Here is a 24,389-nt window from a genome sequence, read left to right as displayed (position 1 = left end):
AGGGCGAAAGGCTCTTTAAAACGTATGATTATGAATGTAAAGAAAGTATGTAAGTAAGAAAGAAAGTATGTAAGTAAGAAAGAAAGTATGTAAGTAAGAATGAAGGTATGAGTACTTATGTGTGTATGAAAGAAAGTTATGAGGTTAAGTACGTATGTATGTAACAAGGTATTGTATGGTAGTGTATGATTAACTAGAACTCACTCAGCGTAGCTGACTTTTAGTATGCACGCAGGTGAGTAGGATGAGACAGCTGGCTTGAGTGGAGGACACATGGCAGAAGACTAAAGCCTGGCATCTGAAGATCCGATATGTTTTATAAGTTACGTTTTGATTTTGAAAGACAAGAGGAATGTTTAAAGACATGATTATGAATTGATATGTAATGTTTTATGAAAGTTTTATATTCCGCGTAAAGTTTTTAATTAACTCTGATATTTAGAACTGTGTTTATGAGTAAATCCAACACGAAAGTAGGGTTACCGGTAACGGGGCCTTACAAGTTGGTATCAGAGCAAAGTTCGAGAGATTTAAGCATCCTACATGCTTAGACTCGAACAGAGAATGGGATTTAAGTAAGAAAGGAAAGAAGATGCCAGTTCAAGAATGCCATGTGTCGCTCAAGCAAGATCAGTAAAGGTAAAGTGCATGATTAAATGATGTATGTTAATAAGAAAGAAAGGATATGTGAACGATAGGGATAGGAATAATTGACTGTTTAAATTGACAAACTGCTTAAGTAGAACCAGCACAAATAGACTCATAAAGGGAAGTGTATATGACACGGAAAGTAACGTGATCAGCTAATCGCAACTGGCCACTGTTATTACCTGTTAGCCTTACTATCCTTGTACTAGATAGTTCCTTGAGTGCTGATGTTTGTGTTTTCTCATATAGGATACTGATGGCTGGAGCTGGAGAATTTGTTGAAGCTGGGGGTCGCACTGGACGTCGTGGCAGGCCTCGTCTTGTCCGGCAACCCTCGGTAGAAGAAGCTTCCCACACCGAAGATGAAGGAAGCGCAGCTGGAGGAGACCAGAACAACAACGAAGAAGTTCAACTTAGCCCCGCAGTTCAAGCAGCCATCGTTCAGGCTGTAGTTGCTGCTGTGAAGAACCTGAATCCCGAAGGATCTGCTGGAAGCCGTGAACGAACTGCTGAAGGGGCGGGTGGTGATGGTAGAAAGGATGGGGAAGGTGAAAGAGGGGCCTCGAGTGGGGATAAGTCTGTGAAAGTCGATGATAGGAGAGGAGGACAAGGTGGGTGCAGCTATAAGTCCTTCAAAGGTTGTGACCCGCCTAAGCTGACTGGTTTAGGAGACGCAATCGCTACTCTCCAGTGGATAACCGCTATGGACAAGGTTATCCGCATTAGCGAATGCCGTCCCGACCAAGCTGTGGGTTATGCTACTCAGTCATTCGTAGATGAGGCTATGTATTGGTGGGAGAGTGTGGAGCAGAGGAAGACCCGTGAAGAGATCAAAGAGATGAAGTGGGAAGATTTGAAAGAGTTGGTAATGAAGAAGTTCTGTGCAGATGCCGAGGTTGAAAGAACGGAGATGAAGTTCCAGAATTTAAAAGCCGGTATGATGACGCATCGTGAGTATACCACGGAGTTCAACCGACTATCTAGGTTGGTGCCTGACATGGTTGACACTGAAGTCAAGAGAATCAAGTGTTATGTGAGGGGGTTGCCACAAAAGGTCCGCATGTTAGTCAGGGCGGTTCAACCTGCTACTTTTGATTCGGCTGTTGGACTCGCGGAAATGGTCTATGCTGACGTGGCCGCGGATGATAGGGTGGAAAGGGACGAAGAGAAAGAGAAGAAAGGGGTCACTCCTGCTAAACGACCCGGTACTCAGTTATGGAACTCCAGGGATAAGAAACAGAAAGTGTGGGAGAAGAGATCGTGTAAGACCTGCGGAAAGAGGCATGGTGGTGAATGCAAGTGGGGTAAAAATTCTAATGTTTGTCTCAAATGTGGAAAGGCTCATGGTGGAGAATGCAGAATGGGGTCGAATGCCTGTTATAAGTGCGGGAAGGTAGGGCATTATGCCAATGAGTGCAGTGCGAAGCCAACATGTTACAAATGTGGCAAGACAGGCCATATGTCAAGGGAGTGCACTGAAGGTGTAGCTGGAGGTAGTGGAAAGAAGGATGCCGATCAAGCTAGGCCCAGAACTAGAGCCTACATGCTGACCCAGGAACAAGCCAGGCAGATTCCGGATGTCGTCACAGGTACGTTTCTAGTGAACGATGTTTCCGCTTCTGTATTATTTGATTCTGGTGCGAATAGAAGTTTTGTAGCTACGACGTTTAGTAAACTAGCTAAAATGAAAGGCTGCCGAGTGTCTGAAACTTTTGTAGTAGAAACCGCAAGTGACACTTCGGTGAAAATAACAAAAATGGTGAAGAATTGTAAGATAGAGTTAGAGGGACATGAGTTCCCTGTTACTTTGTATGTTATGGCCTTAGGAGGGTTCGATGTAGTCTTGGGTATGGATTGGTTGTCGGAGTTTGAGGCTCAGATAGTATGTAAAAGTAAGATGATAAGGTTAAAGTCATTGGATGGTAGTGCGGTGACGGTTTATGGTGATAAGGAGAGTTATGGACTTAATGTCATTTCGATGATAAAAGCCGAGGGTTTGTTAAGGCGAGGGTGCGGTGCCTACCTGGCGTATGTTGTCAACGCTACGGCCGAGACGAAAGAAATGAAGAATGTTCCTATTGTGCGCGACTACCCAGAAGTATTCCCTGAGGATCTTCCGGGGTTGCCACCTGAGCGAGAGATAGAATTTCAGATAGATCTAGTACCAGGAGCCCAGCCCGTCGCGAAGGCGCCTTACCGTCTAGCACCGTCCGAGATGAAGGAATTGATGTCCCAACTGCAAGAACTCCTCGACAAGGGTTTTATCAGACCGAGTGTTTTTCCGTGGGGCGCACCGGTTTTGTTTGTGAAGAAAAAGGATGGAAGTATGAGAATGTGCATAGACTATCGTGAGTTGAATAAGCTTACGGTAAAGAATAGATACCCCTTGCCTAGGATTGACGATCTGTTTGACCAACTGCAAGGTTCGAGTTGGTTCTCACGAATAGATCTCAGATCAGGCTACCATCAGCTGAAGGTGAAAGAGGTAGACATCCCTAAAACAGCGTTCCGAACGCGGTATGGACACTACGAGTTCCTTGTAATGTCATTCGGTCTAACAAATGCTCCTGCAGCATTTATGGACATGATGAATAGGGTGTGTCGACCGATGTTGGATAAGTCGGTTATCGTCTTCATCGATGATATATTGATTTATTCAAAGAGTGAGTCTGACCATGCCGAGCATCTGAGAGAGGTATTGGAAGTTCTGAAGAAAGAAAGGTTGTACGCCAAGTTTTCGAAGTGCGCGTTCTGGTTAAGAGAAGTGCAATTTTTAGGTCATGTGGTTAATCCGGAGGGGATTACCGTGGACCCAGCTAAGATTGAAGCGATAACGAATTGGAAGACTCCGCAGAATCCGACTGATATACGAAGCTTCCTAGGGTTAGCTGGCTACTATAGGAGATTCATCGAAGGTTTCTCCAAGATAGCCGCACCGCTGACCGGTATGACCCGTAAGACGATAGTATTCAATTGGGGAAAGTTTCAGGAGGAAGCCTTTGAAGAATTGAAGAAGAGACTCACGCAAGCTCCAATCCTTACTTTACCCGATGGTGATGAGGATTTTGTTGTTTGTGCTGATGCCTCGCATCAAGGGTTAGGTTGCGTGTTGATGCAACGAGGGAAGGTGATAGCCTACGCGTCTAGACAGTTGAAGGTCCATGAGAGTACTTACCCGACGCATGATTTGGAGTTAGCAGCTGTAGTGCATGCTCTTAAGATATGGAGGCATTATCTGTACGGCACTAAGTGTACTATCTATACCGATCATAAGAGTTTAAAGTACTTCTTCGAGCAGAAAGAACTGAACATGAGGCAGAGAAGATGGTTAGAATTGATAAAGGATTACGACTGTGAGATTAAGTATTACCCCGGTAAAGCTAACGTGGTCGCTGATGCGTTAAGTCGGAAGAATGAGGAAGTCCTTGCAACAGTGAAGTCATACAAGTTGATCATGAATTCGAGTCTTTTTGAAGAAATCATCAAGGTGCAGTCAGAAGTGTTAATAGATGAAGGGTTAGTAAAGAAGGAAAGGATTTATGGCCAGCAAGATGAGTTGATGGAAAACACTCATGGAGTTAAGACTAGGTTCGACCGTATGTGGATCCCACGCCATGGTGATCTTAGAAGTCGAATCTTAGATGAAGCTCATAAGTCAAGGTACTCAATCCATCCAGGAGCTACAAAGATGTACCAAGACTTGAAAAGAGATTACTGGTGGCCAGGATTGAAGAGCGATGTAGTGGATTATGTTGGTAAGTGCTTAACTTGCTTACAAGTCAAAGCCGAACACCAAAAGCCTTGTGGGAAGATGCAACCGCTAGAGATACCTGAGTGGAAATGGGAACACATCACCATGGATTTCATAACTAAGCTACCTCGTACAGCTAAGCAACATGATACCATCTGGGTGATTGTGGACCGTTTGACCAAGAGTGCTCACTTTCTGCCCATACGAGAGGCCATCTCGTCAGAAACGTTAGCAAGCTTGTTCATTAAAGAAATTGTAACCAAGCATGGAGTACCGTTATCGATCGTGTCTGATAGGGATACACGGTTTACTTCGAGGTTCTGGAAGAAATTTCATGAAGCTATGGGGACGAGGTTGAACATCAGTACGGCGTATCATCCTCAAACCGATGGACAGTCTGAAAGGACGATCCAAACCCTTGAGGATATGCTACGTGCTTGCGTTTTAGATTTTGGTGGAAGTTGGGATGATCATCTGCATCTGGCAGAGTTCTCCTATAACAACAGTTACCATTCGAGTATTGGTATGCCACCGTTTGAGATGCTGTACGGTAGACGATGTAGAACCCCGGTGTGCTGGGGTGAGATTGGTCAGAAGGAAATGGGAAGTATAGAAGTGGTTCAAGAAACGTCTTCAAAGTTCGATCAGATCAAAGCAAGAATGAAAGCCGCTCAAGACAGACAAAAGTCTTATGCGGATAAGCGGCGACGACCAATTGAGTTTAACGTTGGCGACTATGTGATGCTTAAGGTCTCGCCTTGGAAGGGGATTATCCGTTTTAGGAAAAGAGGAAAGTTGAGTCCGAGGTACATTGGACCGTTCAAGATTGTAAAACGTGTGGGTGAAGTAGCTTACAAACTGGATTTACCCGATGAGTTAGAAGGAATTCATTCAACCTTCCATGTTTCTCATCTGAGGAAGTGTCTAGCTGATGACACGTCTTACGTGCCCTTAATGGACATCGAGGTTGATGAACAATTGAACTACATCGAGCAACCGATAAAGATCGTTGATCGCAAGGAGAAGCAGCTTCGTCACAAGATTATACCCTTGGTCAAAGTGATATGGAAGCACCGCAAGGGATCTGATGCTACTTGGGAAGTCGAGGATGAGATGCGCAAGTTTTACCCTAGTTTGTTTATGTAATAGTTAGGTTTCGGGGACGAAACCTCTTTAAGGGAGGAAGACTTGTAACATCCTAAAATTTTTATATTGATAAATAAAAGAAAGTTATGTTTAGTAAATTCACGTTTTAGTTATTTAATGTCGAGTAAGGAACGGGTCTTGGGCTTAGTTATTTTATGAACTCGGCCTGTCTCGACCCGTAGGAAGCCAACCCGAGCCTAACCAAACCCGTAGTATATAAACGAAAGTTCTTGACACTTCCACCATTTTTCACCATCTTCCTTCACTTACACCCACCCAAACACTCTCATTTCTAGAGAGAGAAGCTAGAGAGAGAAAGTTCTCAAATCACAAATCCGAGTCCACAATCTTGTTCCTAATCGTTTTTGGTAAGTCCCTCTCGAAAATCATCCGTTTTCATAACCATTTTCGACCTCAAATCGAGCAAAAACTCCCATTTTCGTAACTTGAGTTTTCGGGTCAAAAACCGCCTTGTTTTGGTGTCAAAATGCAAGCTTTTGTGTTTAAAAGTACTAGGAATCGATAGCCCTTTCAATCCCGAGCATTTCCATGTCAAAAACTTCGATTTTGGGTCAAAAAATCTGGAAAATCTGGAAAACCCGTGGGTTTCTCCGTCGCCCAGCTTGAAGGAGTCGAATCAGACTCATTCGATCGAACCAGTCGATCGAATCAGTCCATTCGATCGAATGCGTAGATCGAACAAGTCCAGTCGACCGAATAGGGAAGCAACCGAATGGTCTCCAACTCATTCGATCGAATGAGTTTTGTATTCGATCGAATGAGTGTTGTATTCGATCGAACGTGTTCCTATTCGATCGAACGTGTTCCTGTTCGATCGAACGTGTTGTATTCGATCGAACGTGTTCCTATTCGATCGAACGTATTCCTATTCGATCGAATCAAGCCAGAACCAAGCTGTTTCCAAGTTCGCCTAAGGTTTAACTTCGCCTGAAGCGAAGTTCGTCTATAAAATAAATTAAAAACCTAATGGAAAATGTGTTAAGGCAGTTATCGAAAATAAAATTTTTCCAAGCTGACCTGGCAGCTTAACCCCAGCCAGGGGCTCTGCCCCTTGGACCCCGCTAGGGGCTGCCGCCCCTAGAACCCCGCTGCCAGGGGCGCTGCCCCCGGACCCCCGTTCGTTGTGGGTCATATATAGATAGAAATACAAACGAGTAGCAGTAGTTAATTGATATGTGTAAATATTATACAGTTAGCCGAGCCCAGTTAAAGAAAGGAATTACGATCAACGGCGAGCGTAACAGGATCCAGGTGAGTTTCTAGCCCCATTCCTTGTTATGTTTTCGGGGCTGTGTGCATACTTGATGTGTTGTTAATACATTTATCCAAAGTGATAAGTGTATGCCATAGGTGATATATGTGATATGTATGAATGATTGCTTGATGGTTCGTGAACGATCTTCGGATATTGCACGTACTGTCAGGTTGTAACGTTATAAATATGGCAAGTATGATATGTATGTTTATGTGTATGAACGTAAGAAAGTTAATAAAAGAAGGAAATGACGGTTGTATGGTTGTATGGTTACGAAAGGGGTACCGAGCCCTAATAATACTCGAGGTATGATGTATGGTTGTATGGTAACGAAGAGGGAATCGAACCCTACTAATATTCGAAAACATGGGACCAGACCCTAATAATATCTGTGATGTTAGGGACCAGACCCTAATAATATCTGTGATGTTAGGGACCAGACCCTCATAATATCTGTGATGATAGGGACCAGACCCTTATAATATCTGTGATGTTAGGGACCAGACCCTTATAATATCTGTGATGTTAGGGACCAGACCCTTATAATATCTGTGAGGTTATAGGGCGAAAGGCTCTTTAAAACGTATGATTATGAATGTAAAGAAAGTATGTAAGTAAGAAAGAAAGTATGTAAGTAAGAAAGAAAGTATGTAAGTAAGAATGAAGGTATGAGTACTTATGTGTGTATGAAAGAAAGTTATGAGGTTAAGTACGTATGTATGTAACAAGGTATTGTATGGTAGTGTATGATTAACTAGAACTCACTCAGCGTAGCTGACTTTTAGTATGCACGCAGGTGAGTAGGATGAGACAGCTGGCTTGAGTGGAGGACACATGGCAGAAGACTAAAGCCTGGCATCTGAAGATCCGATATGTTTTATAAGTTACGTTTTGATTTTGAAAGACAAGAGGAATGTTTAAAGACATGATTATGAATTGATATGTAATGTTTTATGAAAGTTTTATATTCCGCGTAAAGTTTTTAATTAACTCTGATATTTAGAACTGTGTTTATGAGTAAATCCAACACGAAAGTAGGGTTACCGGTAACGGGGCCTTACAGAAATGGACTATGAGGCGGGCTTGTATGAAGACGAGGTCAATCAAGGACACACTCAACCAATGACCGATGAAGAAGCCGCGTACGACGATTACCTAAGGAATAGCTCGGGATCAGGTAGCGATGAAAATAATGAGTAAGAAACAGCAAGTTGTTAATGTAATCGTGTCTAAGCATTCTTTAATGTTTGTATTTTTGAGTTACGAATATGCGATAACGATTTAATGTTTGTATTTTTAATGTAAAAGCTATAAATGAAAGTTATGTATTTTTGAGTTACGAATATGCGATAACGATTTAATACTTGTAGTTACCGGTTTGCCTTGTAGTTACCGGTTTGTTTATACTGTGAAAAAATAATGGTTATTTTAAAAAAAAAAAAAAAAAAAAAACCGGTTAACCGGTTAGACCGGTTATTAAAAAACCGGTTAATAAAAAAACCGGTTTATTAACCGGTTCTAACCGGTTCACAAACCGGTCGTAACCGGTTTGACCGGTTATGGTTTTCATGCACAAAAACCGGTTATTAACCGGTCCGGTTATTAACCGAACCGGTTTTTTTCCAGGACGAAAAAAACCGGTCCGGTTAATAACCGAACCGGTTTTTTTAAAAAAACCGATTTGTGCACCTCTAGTATTAGTTTGACATTGAAGAGTTAAACTATTAAGAACTTGAAGAATGGATACTTGGATCTAAGATTGAGAGAGTTTGGAGAAGAAGAGCAAACTAAAATGGATGCATGGGACCTATTTTTATAGTGGAAAAAGTATAGTTACTCATAAGGGGTATACATGCATTTCATTGGCTAAAAATGGTCAAACAATGCACACAAAAAAAAAACAAAAAAAACAAGCTGGTGATCTGCAGGTAGAGGGTGGCAGCGCGTGGCCACATTGGCCATGGTAGTGGCACCGCACGACGCTAGGGGGGCGAGGGGGGGGGGGGGGGGGTTGTGTCCATCTTTTGATATTTGACAATAAAGGCCCCTAAAGGTTGTTTTAAGTCATTTTTAGTCATAAAGAGGTGTTTTAACGTACCGAAAGAGATGTTTTCTTGATCCGACAATCATGTAACATAAAGGAACATGAAACCTAACATTTATTAATAATGGCGGGTCTGAAAGACTAAAACAGGTCGGGTTTTCGATACAAAAACATATACAAGTTAAACCGAAAATGACAAATGTCACAAATTTTGAGTGTAATCCATAAAGATTGTTTTGACGAACAGACTAACGAACGCTAATCCTTAAATCAATCAATATTAAAGGTTTGTTCAAAAATTTTGATTTCAGATGGGAATCGGTTGTTCGAAATACAATAGAACTGAAATAAGATGTATGGAATTAAAAATACTCATTCGAATCATATTATTAAAGGGTTGATTGAGCAAATTATAGTTACGCTCAAAAGATCAGTTTTTGTAGTTAAACGCTCAAATTAATATACGCTTAAAGGATTAATTTTGTAAAATATTTTTCATATTTAAATGTTATGCTTAGGCTATTATTGAACCACAAATGTTATTGTAATATATTCTTTGATGATTCAATATGTAATTTCTCCATGGTTTTCAGTGAACACTCCAAAAATTATATTTAGCCGATCCAATGTTCGTAGATAGACGTTGAAAAGGCGTAAACAGGAATGATACCTTATGCATCAATAGTTGGGAGCCTTATGTATGCTCAAGTTTGTACTCGTCAAGATATTACTTATATCTTATGAATGTTAGGCCATTATCAAACTAATCATGGCCTTGAACACGTGAAAGCTGCTAAGAAACTTCGATATCCTTCAAAGGACAAAGGCTACATACTGCCTTATAGAAGAAGTGATAATTTAGAAGTGGTAGGTTATTCTGATTCTGACTTCGCTAAATGCAAGATGAAAAGAAGTCCACTTTAGGGTATATCTTTATGTTAGCAGGCGGGCCCGTCTCACGAGGGGGGGGGGGGGTCATAAAAACAGTTAACAATAACTTCCACTATGATGGCAAAATATATAGTTGTTTATTATACAACATGTCATGGAATGTTGCTTAAAAATCTAATATCTGGACTAAAAATAGTCAATTCCATTTCTTGACCATTGAAGCTTTATTGTGATAACTCAGCTATCGTTAGTTTCTCGAACAGTAACAGTTCGGCTGGAGCTGGTTTATATCTTGATACAAAGTATTAGTTCGTCCGTGAATGAGTTGAGGAAAATAAACTTTGTATTGAGTGTATTACTACAAATAATATGCTAGTGGATTTGATGACTAAAGTTCTCCCACCCAAAGTTTTTGAAGAACATGTTTCTAATATGGGATTTACTGAAGACCTTATTTAATTGCATATTGTACTTGCTTACGTTTTTATTTAATAAAACTTCCTCAATTTTGATTTTTTATGTCTCTTAATATGTTCTGCATGCGTAATGACATATAGACAAATTAGTATACAAATCAAATATTTGAAGGGCTTACTTATAATATATTGATCATAACTACTTGGGTTTAAATAGATTGCAGTATGATTAATGGGGTCTTAAGCTGATGTTCAATTCATTGACTGTATTTCTCTGCTCAAGTTTGAGTTTAAAGCTAAAATGAGTATTAAAATCCGCAGACTAATCTAATGTTCATAATTCGGCCAAGTGTGAGAATGTAAGAATAAATATATGCATGTATATATATATATGTATATATATATATATGGTCATCATTATCATTTATATAATAACTAGTTTTTATCCCCCGTATTACAGGGGCTGTTTTATATTAATCGTTTTGAATATTTATATACTTTTTTGGGTTTAATTTTATTTATTGTAATGAAATTTATAATATACTTAGAGTTTGATGATAAAAAGGTTTTGCAAATAACTAAGATTTCATAATTCAGTTTAAAAGTTATCTGGGTTTGGTAAGACCCAAGACCCGCTTATTTTTTACTATAAAATTGTTTCTTAATTACAAATAGTATTTTCTTTAAAAAAATCATATAATAATTTTTAGTATATCCTATTTTATAGGAATTTCACATCAATAATTTGGTGAGAATAATTTTTAATTTAATGAGATTTTATAACGTGTTTAAAGAATATCTAGGTTTGGTAAGACCCATACCCGTGAATTCGGGTCAAATGCATGAGAAACCTCTATTTAAAAATCAAGCAAATCTAATGGTTGCAAAAAAAAGGGGGAGCAACCACATCGCGACAGTCAAGATTTTTATGTATTCGTTTATATATATTATAGATAGATAAAAAAATTAAATTGTACCTTATTACTATATTAGCTATGTAATTGTTGATGAACCAAATTATCCTTACTTGCTAATTAAGGGTTTGCCTTGGGTGTATATAAATATATCGAGAGACTAATTAACATTGTAAAACATACCCTAACACACAAAAATAAATTCGTAACCATCTCTCCATCTATATTTCCGATTTCATCAAGAACCCTAATCTTCATCACTAATATACATCCTAAAAGGGAACTCGACCAAGCTGACTATCACGTCGCCTGGATCATTCTCATTAGCCGTGGCTATTCTCTCTATTGTAACAAGTATGCTTTAGTAATAGTTTATCATAATATTCATGTTTTCCATTACCTACGTGAAAAAGTGATCAACAATCAACGCCTTCTACTTCTTGAGAGTCACAAACAAGAAAAAAAAACAAAAAAAAATAAATAAATAACTTTGCTCCGTTCTTATACATGATCGAACATAAACTACAATAATGCACGGTTGGTGACCTTCAAAAAAAATTGATCGATGGTTGGATTTGACGAATACGGGCCTACAGCTACCGGTGAATTAACCCTAATTGTCCAAATCTTATGCGATCATGTTCTCATGTGATCTCGTGCAACGAATACCAATGTTTGAAGAGATCGAACAGTGTCCACGAACCTAACCTCTAATACCATAAACAATTTGATAGGTTTTATTTTTCATTAGGTTTCTTTCATAATGTCTCACCACGACAAAAATACCCAAAGGATATAAATAAAAGCGATGCAGCGTACTATTAGTAACCAAAGGCTAATCACGTTGAATATTTGAATACCCGTGATGATCCTTCCCCAAACCTCCAAATTCGACCCCAAAAGGCAGGAATTTGAAAATCCAAATTGTTTTTATTCAAATCTGATCAATGATCAGTCACAAGGTATCTCAACATATTAATAAAACATCCAAAATGGGTTTGGGCCCACAAAAATAACCACAGGCCAAACAACAGTCCAAAAAATCATAAAGTGGCCCAAAGGTCTATTTAGAAGGCTTATTTTAGAAAAATAAATGGGATAACCCGCCTACGGAAAGTTAACACAAGGTTGCCCACGGGTAGCACGCTTGATACGGAGGCCCATAGCCCAAGTTATGCCCATTTTCGTACAGCACATCTGGAAGCACGATCTTGGGCCTCCAGAAACATCATGGCCAGATCTTTTACACTTGGACCCACATTATTCCCCATGGGTAGAAAAAATTCTGCCTCGAATCACTAGTACCCTCATCATTAGAAGTGTTCCCATGATAAGGTAGTAATGTTTCACATTTAAAACATCAGAACAACGAACATGACTTGGCATCTTTATACTATAAGCATTTGAGTTTATCTTCTCCACAATTTCCATGGGCTCAATATTCTTAGCTAATAATTTATTGTATTCCCCAACAGAAAAACGATCTTTGTCAAAACAGCCCAAACAAAATCACCTTCTTCAAAATCAACATGTCGCCGCTTTTGATCAGCAGCCTGCTTGTACTTTGAATTGGTTCGAATTAGGTTGTCATGCACAGCTTTATAAATCCCATGTAGCCCTTTCACAAATTCTTTCACCTTCTTGGGGACAGAATCAGGAACAAGAAGTGACATCAGGTCTAGGGGTCCCCTTGGCTGAGCAGAATAAACCACTTGAAATGGACTAAACCCGGGACTTCGATTGACAGCATGATTATAAGCAAACTCAGCTTGACATAGTTTTTGATCCAGGCCTTCACATGTTCACCCACAAAGAACCGTAGTAAATTTCCAAGTGAACGATTAACAACTTCAGTCTGCTCATTGTCTGAGGATGGTCGACACTACTGAAATTGAGTTGAGTATTCACCATCTTCCACAGACTACACCAAAAATGACTCAAAAAATGAGTGTCCCGATCAGACACAATATAAGTTGGTAACCAATACAAAAGGTAGATATCTCGAAAGAACAATTTAGCTACATTAACTTCATATGTCGTCTTCTTCATTCGTAGACTTGGGTTGACATTATCATAGATTTCGTGTTGGGATTACCACGTACTCAGCGTGGTCATGATTCGAACTTTGTTGTTGTTGATCGGTTTTCTAAAATGGCTCACTTTGTTCCTAGATTCCAGCATTAGTAGTGGTTCCCTTTGACACTTGACAGATCCTACAACGCTTCATAAACCGATCTACTTCCTTTCGCATAGTAGGCTAAAAGTAGGAAATTGCACCAACTGTAAAGTACAGTCCCTTCCAACTTGCCCTTCACCATGTAACTCTTGAGTGATTTGAAGACGAAGATTGGAATTTAGAATACAAAATTGATTTCCCCTAAAAAGGAAACCGTCATGGACTAGAAAATCTGACATCTTCCGGATTGCACATCCTGCAATACAACAGAAAAATAAGGGTCCACCATTAGCTACTCCATGAAGGTGTCTACACCTGGCACACCAACCCTCATAGAAACAAGCAAATTACTCCTCCTACTAAAAGTATCAGCCACCCGATTTGAAACCCCAGACTTGTGTTTCACCACAAAAGTATATTTTTCCAAGAAAGCCATCCATCTTGTGTGCTTAAGAGCCACCTTGTCCTGACTACGAATATGCCTCAATGAATCATGATCCGTAAAAAGAACAAACTCCTTATGGAACAAATAGTGACGCCAATGTTTCACAGCCTTAACCACCGCATAAAACTCAATATCATAAGTGCTATAACAGAGCTTTACACCTGTCAAATTTTCACTAAAATAGGAAACGGGCCGCCCCTTGACTTAGAACTGCCCTAATTCCACCCTGTGAGGCATCTATATGTAGCTCAAAAGCTTGAGATAAGTCTGGTAATACTAGAATCGGCTTCGTTGTAAGTTTTTCTTTAATTAACTGAAAAGCTAGCTAAGCATCTTCACTTCACATAAAGGTCTTCCCTTTCATACAGTTTGTCATGGGTGCCATGATAGAACTGAAATTTCATATAAATCGTCTATAGAATGAAGCAAGAACATGGGAACTGCGTACTTCAGTTATTGAGTTTGGGGTTAGCCACTGCTTAACGGCTGCAACTTTAAACTCATCTACATATATTCCATCCCCAGAAACAACATATCCCAAAAAGAGAACTTTTGGGGCCATGAAGACACACTTCTTCTTGGCCGCATACAAACTATCTTTGCGAAGTAAGGTCAAAACCTGTCGTATATGGCTAACATGCTCACCAATATTAGCACTATAAATGAGAAAATCATCAAAATACACCACCACTAATTTACCGATAAAGGGCCTAAACAACTAGTTCATGACTCGCATAAAAGTGCTTGGGGCATTAGATAAACCAAAAGGCATCACCAACCACTAATACAACCATTCACGAGTCTTGAAGGTGGTCTTCCACTCATCACCCGGCCTAAGGCAAATATGATGGTACCGACTCTTTAAATCCATTTTCGTGAAAATAGTGGCACCACTTATCTGGTCAAGAAAATCATCAAGTCGAGAAACTGGAAATCTATACCTAACAGTAATCTTGTTGATGGCATGATTTTCAACACACATACGCCATGTTCCATCCTTCTTGGTGGTCAACAGGGCAGGGACAACACCAGGACTCAAGCTTTCCCGAACATACCCCTTAGAAATCAAGCCTTCAATATGTCTGCGCAACTCCTCATGCTCACTAGGAATCATTCTATAATGTGTTTTATTAGGAAGTTGGGCACATGGTTCCAAATCAATATGGTGCAGGATGTCACGCAAAGGGGGCAAACCATCGGGTAATTCATCAGGAAAGACATCAACAAATTTATCAAATAATGGAGCCATAGCTTCAGGAATTTCAGGATCTTTAGACATTTCCCTCCCTATCAACACAAAAACCCTTTCTGCATCTTTTAACTCATCTTCAAACTGACTAATAGTCAAATAATTACCGGAAGGCTTCGTGACCAACTCTTTTGGCTTGCTAGGGACAAGAGTTAGTTTCACACCACCAAACATAAAGCTGTAAGTATTCGAACGACCGTTATGTTCAATGCTACGATCAAATTCCCAAGGCCTACCCAACAATAAATGACATGCATCTATAGCAATCACATCACACCATATATCATCTTTATATGTTGTACCAACAGAAATAGAAACCAGAGCTCGCTTGGATACCGTAACCTCGCCTCCCTTCTTAAGCCATTGTAGCTTATATGGTTTGGGGTGACTCTCTGTTTTCAAAGCTAGCTTACGAACTACCTCTTTTGAGACCAAGTTATCATAACTTCCAGAATCAATAACAAAGGTGCAAACCTTCCCCAAGACAGTTCACGTGAAGTGAAATATGTTATGCTTAAGCCAATAATCACCATCTGCCTTTGGTGTATAGAAAGAACGCCTAACCACCAAGTTCACCCCCACATCACCGGTCACAACCTTTTCCTCGTACTCGGGTTCTTTATCATACTTAAGGGAATTTTCATAGCCTTCATACTGATCATACTCAAATTCAATAAACAAATGCCTCTTACCAGCTTGTTTACAGTTAACTTGCCGATGGCCTGTCTCACCACACTTAAAACACTTCACTCGCTACTACTAGCCCCCTTAAAAGATTACCAGTATTGTTAACCCCCGGCCTCTACTGACTAGGCACGAAACGTGGTCCTCCACCACCCGAACCTGAATTTCCTTCAGCAGGGGCTGGTGAATATGAACCGCCCACCCGAAAGTTTTGTTTTTCAAAAGCCAATGTCCGTTGGTGCGCGTCGGGGATTGTTAACGGATCAAAAAGATTTACAGAGTCCAAGATCTGAACCCTTAATCCCCCATATACCGAGCAACTATTTGTTCATATGTTTCTTGAATATAATACGAGGAACCAATTGGTAAAACTCGGTTGTATAATCATCTACCGATCTAGACCCCTGCTTCAGATTCTGCAAACGTTGATACATCAACCGTTGAAAGATGTGAGGCAAAAAGTTAGACCAAAAGAATTTTTTCATCTTGGCCCATGTCACAATCCTTGACTTCCTGAGTCTATTTCGCGTAAACTTCAATTGTTGCCACCATGTTGATGCCCTCCCACGTAGTATGGTAGAGATCAAAGGCACCCGCTTATTTTCAGACACCTTTTTGAATTCAAACAACTCCTCTACAGTAGCCAGCCAATAAATGAACCCTTCCAGATCCAAGCTAGTCCCATCAAATTCTAGGATATCAATCCATATCCCAGCATCCCAACATCGGTGGCCATCTCCATGTTCTCTCTTTAGTTCCCTCTCGTAAATCTCTCTTGAAGACGAACCATCATCACTAAAAAATGGATTATCAAAGTCATGCCCCTCCCTGTTTTCAGGTGCCTGCCTTCTACGATTCATCAAGTCAGCATTTGATCAGTCAGTTGATCGACCACTTGATTCAATCGTTGCTTCACCCGTGCCATAAAGTGTTGTTCCAACTCTCGTTCATAAACCTCATCGATTGGTTTGTTTCTCCTTGGAGGCTTTTTGAGCCAAGAATTTGGCTCTGATAGCAACTGATGCAGCGTACTATTAGTAACCAAAGGCTAATCACGTTGATTCTTTGAATACCCGTGATGATCCTTCCCCAAACCCCCCAAATTCGACCCCAAAAGGTAGGGAATTGAAAAGCCAAATTGTTTCTATTCAAATCTGATCAATGATGATCAGTCACAAGGTAACTCAACCTATTAATAAAACATCAAAATGCATTTGGGCCCGCAAAAATAACCACAGGCCAAACAACAGTCCCAAAGAAAACCCAAAAACTAGACAAAAAACATAAAGTGGCCAAAAAGTCTATTTAGAAGGATTATTTTGGAAACATAAACGGGATAACCCGCCTACGACATGTTACCACAAAGTGGCCCACGTTCCAACGGTCGTTTTGACTGATAGGACGCTTGAAACGGAGGCCCGTAGCCCAAGTCATGCTCATTTTCGTGCAACACCTCTAGAAGCGCGATCTTGGGCCTCCAGAAACATCATGGCCCGATCTTCTACACTTGGGCCCACATCAAAATGCACAAACGATGAAAACAATAATAAAAATCATTCCTTTCTATACAACTCAGGTTTTGATTATTCCGGTTTCTTGTTTCTTTCGTTTCAATTTTTGATTTGGTTGTTTTGGTTTCTGGTTTCGTTCAACTCCGATGTTTTTGTTGTTGGTTTTGTTCCCGTTTCAGTTTCGGCTATTTTGTTTCATTTAAATTCAGTTTCATTTTATTCGGTTTCTGGATTTAGGTTTTCAATTTTGGTTCGGATATAGTTTATTCAATTTTGATTTTTGTTCGCTTTTTAAGTTTTGTTTCAGTTTTGTTTCAGTTCAGTAGTCAATTTATTTGATTTGCTTTTTAGTTTCGTTTCATTCCGGTTTCAATCTATTTAAATATTGGATTCAGGTTTTTGGTTTCGGTTAGGTTTCATTTTATTAGACATGATTTGCTAGACCTAAACCTCTCAGAGGACATGGTTGAGGATAGGAATTCTTGGAGACTTAGAATTAAGGTTAAGGATTTTTAGGGAGAAATGAATATCTTAGGGGTTTTTTTTACCTTATTTTGGTCACACACCATTATGTTTTTCTCTTTTCATGTATCCCTATATTGTTATCTATACATGTATTAGTATTATTAATTTTACGACGCGCTATTATCAATTATATTACTATTGAACTTTCATGCCCTCTTATTTCTCTCATACATATGTTTCTTTGAGCTGAGGGTACCTCTCTATCCCATTGGATAGAGGTACGGTGTGCCTACATCCCACCCTCCCAGACCCTACTTATAGCTTTGCTATTGATGGGATTCCACTGGGTATGATTGATTGATTGATTGATGGTTGTTGGACTCGGGTTTTTAGTTTTAGATCAGGTTATTTAGTTTCTGATTTAGGTTCGGTTCTTAGTTTTGTTTTAGTTTTGCTTCAGTTTATTTGGTTTTTAGTTACGGTTAAGGTTTCGTTTTGGTTCGGGTTTCGATTTTTTTTCATGTTGGTTTTGATTTCGTTTCAGTATAACAGTGTCGTTTAAGTTCAGTTTCAGTTTATTCAAATTTTGTATTCAGGGTTTTAGTTTTGTTTCGGTTTCATATTATTATGGTTTATATATATACATGTATTTTCTTTTTTGGCTGTTTTAATGGTTATTGTAATTCACAATAAAATCGTTTGATGAAAGCTGTAATTATTAAGGTTAATCTTTTTTATGAGTGAATTGGTTTTGGTTATTTGGATTTTTCCCCTTTTGGCTTTATTCATATTCACTAACTTATTTTGAGCTGCATATTAAAAACTATGATCTTCCAGCAAGGTGAACACATATATTGTTATATAGTCTTACAGGAGGATTATGCATACGATGGGTATATATGCTGTAAAGTATGATGAAACTTCAGCAGAAAACTTCAGCAGAAAATGCTTTCAGTCAATGCTTTTGTTCGTGTCTAGAACTCCTTATTATTGAGAATGGGCTTCAAAGGTTTTTATTTTCTTCAACTGATAATTGCATACAATCATTTTTATATTATCCAGTGATATGTGTTAATGCAGAAACCGTAGCGTTCATATGAACATTGGCTATGTTAATGGGGAGTGAAGTGTGAATCCTCTTGAAGTTTGCATTTGAGAGATCTTGTGTCAATTAGCATTTGTGATCCTCTGCAAGGTTAGTTATCCTCTCTAAAGTTACACGATTCGTTTTAGTTTTACAGAAACTAAGGCTCTACTGTTATATTTCATATATGTTTGTATGCAATTGCGTTTAGAAAAGTGAAATTAGCATCAGGAACAACTTGATTCAGTGATCGGAATTTAACTTTCGTTTTAACCACAAGCTGTTCATGTGCATCAAAGTATCAATTTTTGGGGCCGAATTTCAATTATCCTTATTGTAGATCTAGAGGTAAAACAGTAATTTCGCAAGGGAACCGATGGACGAAGGTGGTGGAGCAAAAGCCTATCAACTGATACTACACTTCCAAATGTTTCTTGATGTTAGTTTTCTTGAGTTTATAATTTTTGTTACTCTTACAAAAATGTTTTCAGAGTACACGGTGTTTGAATATATAAAGTTGCTTCTTGTATGTTTATATTGTTTGGATCAACGTGTTGGATCTTAAACCCAAATAAGGTTGGGTTGTTTTCATTAATTTCTCAGCCAAACTTGTTTCTATGGAATTATAAACTTCATTATAGCATAAGTTATTTTATAATTTTTGTTTTAATACTTAATAGTCTCAAAGCATCACCTCATTACATCAACACCACCAACAACAATTAGTTATTATTTATACTCTCAATTCACAAATACATGCAGGGAGTAGATACAAATCAAATGAACAAGTTCAAACATGAAAATAAACATAAGTTGAACTTGAGCTTTAGAAATATAGCTCTAAACGAATCAAGTTCAACCCCGAACCCTCATATTATAGTTAATCGTTATTCTTGTGGAGTCAAACTTGTGATCCGGCACCACCCTCTTGAGCCCAGGCAGGCTTTGGTGCGGCTTTGGATATCATGATTATTTTCAGGTGGCCATCTTGATTAATTCTAATCACTTTGTACTTAGGTGTAATTTATTATTGCCTAAATAATAACTTGTACAGACAAAGAAGAAAACAATAATTAGTTTTCATTCGAAGAAACAATAACAAAGACAAAGTTAAAAGTACAAGAAATAAAACCTGCAGTTAAAATTCAATTAATGCATGGTTGCTTGATCAATTGTTGATGAAAGTGAAGAAGCTGGACACGGGAAGAGGAATTTAAAGAAATAAGTTTCCATTTTTGAAGGGATGCCTTATAACTATTTGAAGAGGTGGAGGAGGTATTTAATTCATTCGTTTACGTTTGTTTCTACCGTTGTCGCGCGAATATAAACTAACACGAAATAAGAAAACTTTGTTCGTAACTGTTCGGATTCATATGTTTGTTCGGTTAAACAGGGGCGGCCTCAGGGTATGGCAGGGTAGTCAAGGGCCACAAGCTCGACACCCCGTTAGGCCCGATTTTTTTTATAAATTATATGTATTTTTATGAAAAAGTATGTATAATTAATGTTTCAACACAATTAAATAACTACTAGCTTAGTCTAGTGGCAAATGGGTTGACATTTAAACAAAAGGTTGTGGGTTCTGGTCTTCTTTAAGGCATTTTTAAGCATCTTTTTATACATATTTTTTTTACATAACTCAAATTATAATCAAGTAAGCACATTTAAAATTACATTGTTTAAACTCAAAAAAATATTCCATTTACTTAAGACAAAAACATTTCGTCTTCGGCCCAATATAATTTTCGCCTTCTCGGAGTCGGCCCTGCGATTAAACATCATGACATGCCATGTTCATGTTCGTTTACATGCCTGTTGACTTTTGTGAATCAAAATGTGTCTCTAGCTTAATCAAAGAGCAAAAAAGGCTAAGAAACCTATTGTTAAGTTGATTTTGAAGACTTATATAAATAAAAACATATACGGAGTATCCCCTTGTGAGGCTTAGAGATACCGGATTTGTTGTTAGGCATGCTGAGTTGAAGGTGGAATCAGGAAAAATCGCTAAGCATGAGAAAGCATGTGTCGAGAATCAACACGTCTTCATTCCTTTTTCTTTTGATACATTTGAGTCTCTTGCCCGAAGCTATTACGTTTCTTAAAAAGTTCAACGGGTCATGCACAATAACTTATCGACGTCAAAGAACTATAACTTTATTTTCAGCAGGATCGGGCTTGCCATTTAAAAGGGGTGGCGGCGCAGCGTGTTGCCCGCTTCCCCACATCTCTATTATAATTGGATCCTTTTATTTAATATATGAAAAAAAACATATTAAACTTAAAAAAAAATAAGTATATTGATCGTTCTGATGATTCACATACACACTAACTTATACACATTATTTCGTGTGTCTATAACTCTATATAGATTAAACTCTTAAAGTTCAGTTTTGTCCATTAACTGTTAGCTAACTTGCCATTTTTGTCAATTTAGATCTCTCTACGGTTTAGCCAACATTTGTTTTTATTCAATAATGAAGGATAGAGAGGTACAGCACTACAGCTGTCCTTTCAACATCGTGTTCATCTTCTTGATGCTTCGTGATCTTCACCACCATGCCATCTCTCTTTCTACCTGAAGAAACGTGGATCTACTCACTGGTAGCAGATCTACTTTCATCGGGTTTTGATTGTACTATTTCACCGATGGTTCTTCTGGATCTGTGTTCTTCCACCTACAAAATGAACAACGCCGTTAACTTACCCCTCAGAAAGGGACAGAGGGGTCCTCTTTGGGGTAACCCTCCGGCGTGAGAATAAGTATATGTAGGAGAAGATAATAATGTGAGAGTAAGGGAATCTGGAGAGTATTGCTTAATAGCTGAATACTGTATGATTGTGTGACTGTGTTTTTGTATGTAACTGACTGTGAGTGAATGTAATTCAATATGATTGAATGTGATATCACTGCCTGTAACTGTCAATGATTGAGTATGAATGTCCTCATCAAAGTGGAGTTGATGCTGTATTTATAGTGCTAGGGTTTCCACTGATTGGGCTCAGCCTCGTTGGCCTCCTCCAATCGCACTGCGCCACGTGTCCTCTGGGACACCTGGCGCTTTCTCGTTGGTTGTAATCACGTGGTAGCACATGTGTCATGCTGAGTTGTCGACCTTTCATTTGGCAGCTGTCAACATCAGCATATTCTTACTCCTTAAAAAGATACCTTCTGGAAGGTTGTCTGACGTGCACAATCAAGGCTGCCCTAATCCTGATCTGGATAAGGACGAGGTCGATTATGTGCATGTGTGATATGCGCCAATCCTGAGGATGCGCGAGGTCTTCTCTTTATTCTCACGCGCAGATGTTTCATGCGCAGATGTGATATGCACGAGCATGTGATATGCGCCGCGCGCTGATGCGCCGCGCGCATATGTGATGCGCGAGCATATGTGTGCCTGGGCATATGATGCCTGAGCATGTTTTGTATGCGCCATGCGCATAGGTTTTGGCTTTGTGCCTTTATAATGTCTTTATCTTGTGGGTTGACCCGCCTTGCTCGGTGTTGAGGTGGGTACATACCTCTTCAAGCCCCCCCAGTCTAATGTGTGTCTTATCTCGCGCTAGCGCGGTAAGATAGATATTAGACTTACTGATTTGGTCTTTTTAATGGGGTTTTGTCGTTTTCTTGGTTGTTTCCATCGTTGCGCGAAGTTCTATCCATTTGGTTGAAACGAAGGGTCCAAACACGTGGTTGGTTGGTGGTGACGTGCGCCGGAAACGTGTCAGACGTTTCGTGTGCTCGAGGTGCTATAGTTGCCTTTCATGTCCCCTCGCACAGCTGTCTGGAACACGTGTCGCGCTAGCATTGGTTTGCACCTGCGAGTGGGGGCGCGTCTCTGCTCCGTGGCAGTTCCGTTACGTTTTTATGTCCCCTCAACAGTGTTAGGGACACGTGCCGCGCCCTCGTTGGCTTACACCTGCGAGTGGGGGCGCGTGAAATCCGATCAGTTGCCACTTTTCTCTCTCCTGGGCCTATAAAAGCAGGCCCTTAGGAAAAAATTTTTATCTTCATCTTCATTGTTGTGTACTCCAAAGCTTCTATCTTTCCGATTTTCTGGTTATTGCTTCCAAATACCCTGTTATCTGTTGCTGTTGTTATTGTATGTCTGATAGCTCAGACTCCTCTAACCCCTCAATCACCTCTATTGCCTCTCGAAGACGCCGTGTGAAATCTGTGGTGATGTCGACATTGAAGCAAAAGGGCAAGGGGAAGAGGGTTGTTGAGACCACATCGGAGGAAGTAGGGAGGACCAAGGCCACGAAAAGGTGGAATGAAATCCCCTGCAAACTGAGGCAGGCCGATCTCGACAGCCTCATCTCGTCACAGGGTTTTCTCCCTATGTTTGGCTGCATGTTGCCTGTGGCCAGGCAAACGGCGGCGGACCCGCCTCCCGGCTATATTTCACTGTACACTCATTTTTTCACCCACTGCAACCTTCGTCTTCCGATGACAAGGTTTGTAGGCGCGGTGTTACGGTTTTTCGGGATACATATATCCCAAGTCCATCCTTTTGGACTTGTGCGCATGACTCATTTTGAGTTCATGTGCAAATCACAGCGTGAGGAGCCCACCCCTCGTCGCTTTCAATTTTTTTACAAGCCCAAGATCCAAGATTCTTGGATCTCCTTTATTCCTCGCAGTCAGAAGGTTAAGTGCAGCACCGTGTCATTCAAGAGCCTTCATGACTGGTCTAAGAGGTTCTTCTACATCAGGGCTGGTGTAATCCCCATCCGCATGACGATGCGCGCGATCGATTGTGCGCCCGCGGATGCGGATGTTATTAAGAACCCAACCGGCGCCTGGGTTAAGAAACTGACCGCCGAACCATCCCCCGCCAAGAAAATTCGCGAGGAGGCGCTGGTGGGGGTCGGCATGAGTAAGCTGTGGGCCGACCGCGCGGCGGAGCCTGTCATCCAAGTGGACGGCTTGCGTAAGTTATCGCATTGCTTTATTTCCGCGCTAATAAAATTTTCCTTTGCTGATATTATTTGTCTTGTTTTTGCGCAGTAACCAAGGAGTTTTTCCACGCCGCCTACGACGATCAAGTGGAGGGTGGCTCCGTCCCGCTGGGCGCTGGGGAGGTGTGCTTCCCAGATCGCTTCGATGACATGTTCATCCCTGTGGATCTGGAATTTGACTTTGATAGCGACGCGCCTGGTAAGCCTTCGCACTTATGCTTATTCCTTTAGAATACCAAAGTTTATTAACAGTTCTGTTGCTTGTATTTGCAGATGCGCTCGAAAACTACGAGCTGGAGCTCGCGGAAGAGGAGGAGGAGGAAGAGGAGGCGCCCCTACTAAAGCGCAAAGCTAAGGAGAAATCTGGCGCAGGGGGCAGTAAGAAACAGAAGAAAGATAACACCCCTGTAGCTCATCCCCATGCTCAAACGAAGGGACCTGAGGAAACCCAGGTGTTTACCACCAAAGTTTCTTTAGCTTCCCTGCCTGTGAAAGTGGGCAGACCTCCTGTCCACTTGAGGTATGGTGGCGTGACCTCCTCCCTTCGCGCGGCTGAAGAGAGAAGCAGTGTCGCGCCTGCGAAAGGTATACTTTGCTTACCCATAATGGTTCAATAAGGGCGATTCTGATTGAATTATTATTAAATCTTTTCGCATTTGAATGTTTGCAGGACCGGCGATGGTAGCAGATCAGCCGCAGGCGCATCAAGGTGCTGAGGCTGCGCCGG

General features: G+C 40.3%; 1 protein-coding gene across 1 annotated transcript; it reads right to left on the bottom strand.

Annotated features, from left to right (window-relative positions):
- Positions 1–12,534: 12,534 nt before the first annotated feature.
- LOC143568597 (uncharacterized) lies at positions 12,535–16,500 on the bottom strand. The gene is made up of 8 exons (XM_077054713.1): positions 16,033–16,500; positions 15,767–15,929; positions 15,533–15,678; positions 14,499–15,430; positions 14,156–14,363; positions 13,578–13,815; positions 13,378–13,518; positions 12,535–12,878 (listed from the first exon to the last, which is right to left on the bottom strand). The coding sequence occupies exons 1-8, from the start codon at positions 16,498–16,500 to the stop codon at positions 12,535–12,537; spliced, it is 2,640 nt and encodes an 879-aa protein (XP_076910828.1).
- Positions 16,501–24,389: the final 7,889 nt, after the last annotated feature.

The sequence above is a fragment of the Bidens hawaiensis genome, unplaced genomic scaffold, assembly GCF_021521415.1.
Source record: "Bidens hawaiensis isolate Kalapana, Puna unplaced genomic scaffold, B.hawaiensis_p1.1 tig00024022_1, whole genome shotgun sequence".
NCBI classification, from domain to species: Eukaryota; Viridiplantae; Streptophyta; class Magnoliopsida; order Asterales; family Asteraceae; genus Bidens; species Bidens hawaiensis.
This window is presented reverse-complemented; position numbering and strand designations above follow the sequence as displayed.

Excerpts from the sequence above, each read along its gene's own strand:
- LOC143568597 (XM_077054713.1), bottom strand. The coding sequence starts at position 16,500 with ATGAATCGTAGAAGGCAGGCACCTGAAAACAGGGAGGGGCATGACTTT. Across the intron at positions 13,816-14,155 it reads CCCCAAACTCAATAACTGAA|GCTGTGAAACATTGGCGTCA; the intron begins GTACGCAGTTCC and ends GCGGTGGTTAAG. Across the intron at positions 12,879-13,377 it reads AGGGCAAGTTGGAAGGGACT|GCCTGGATCAAAAACTATGT; the intron begins GTACTTTACAGT and ends GAACATGTGAAG.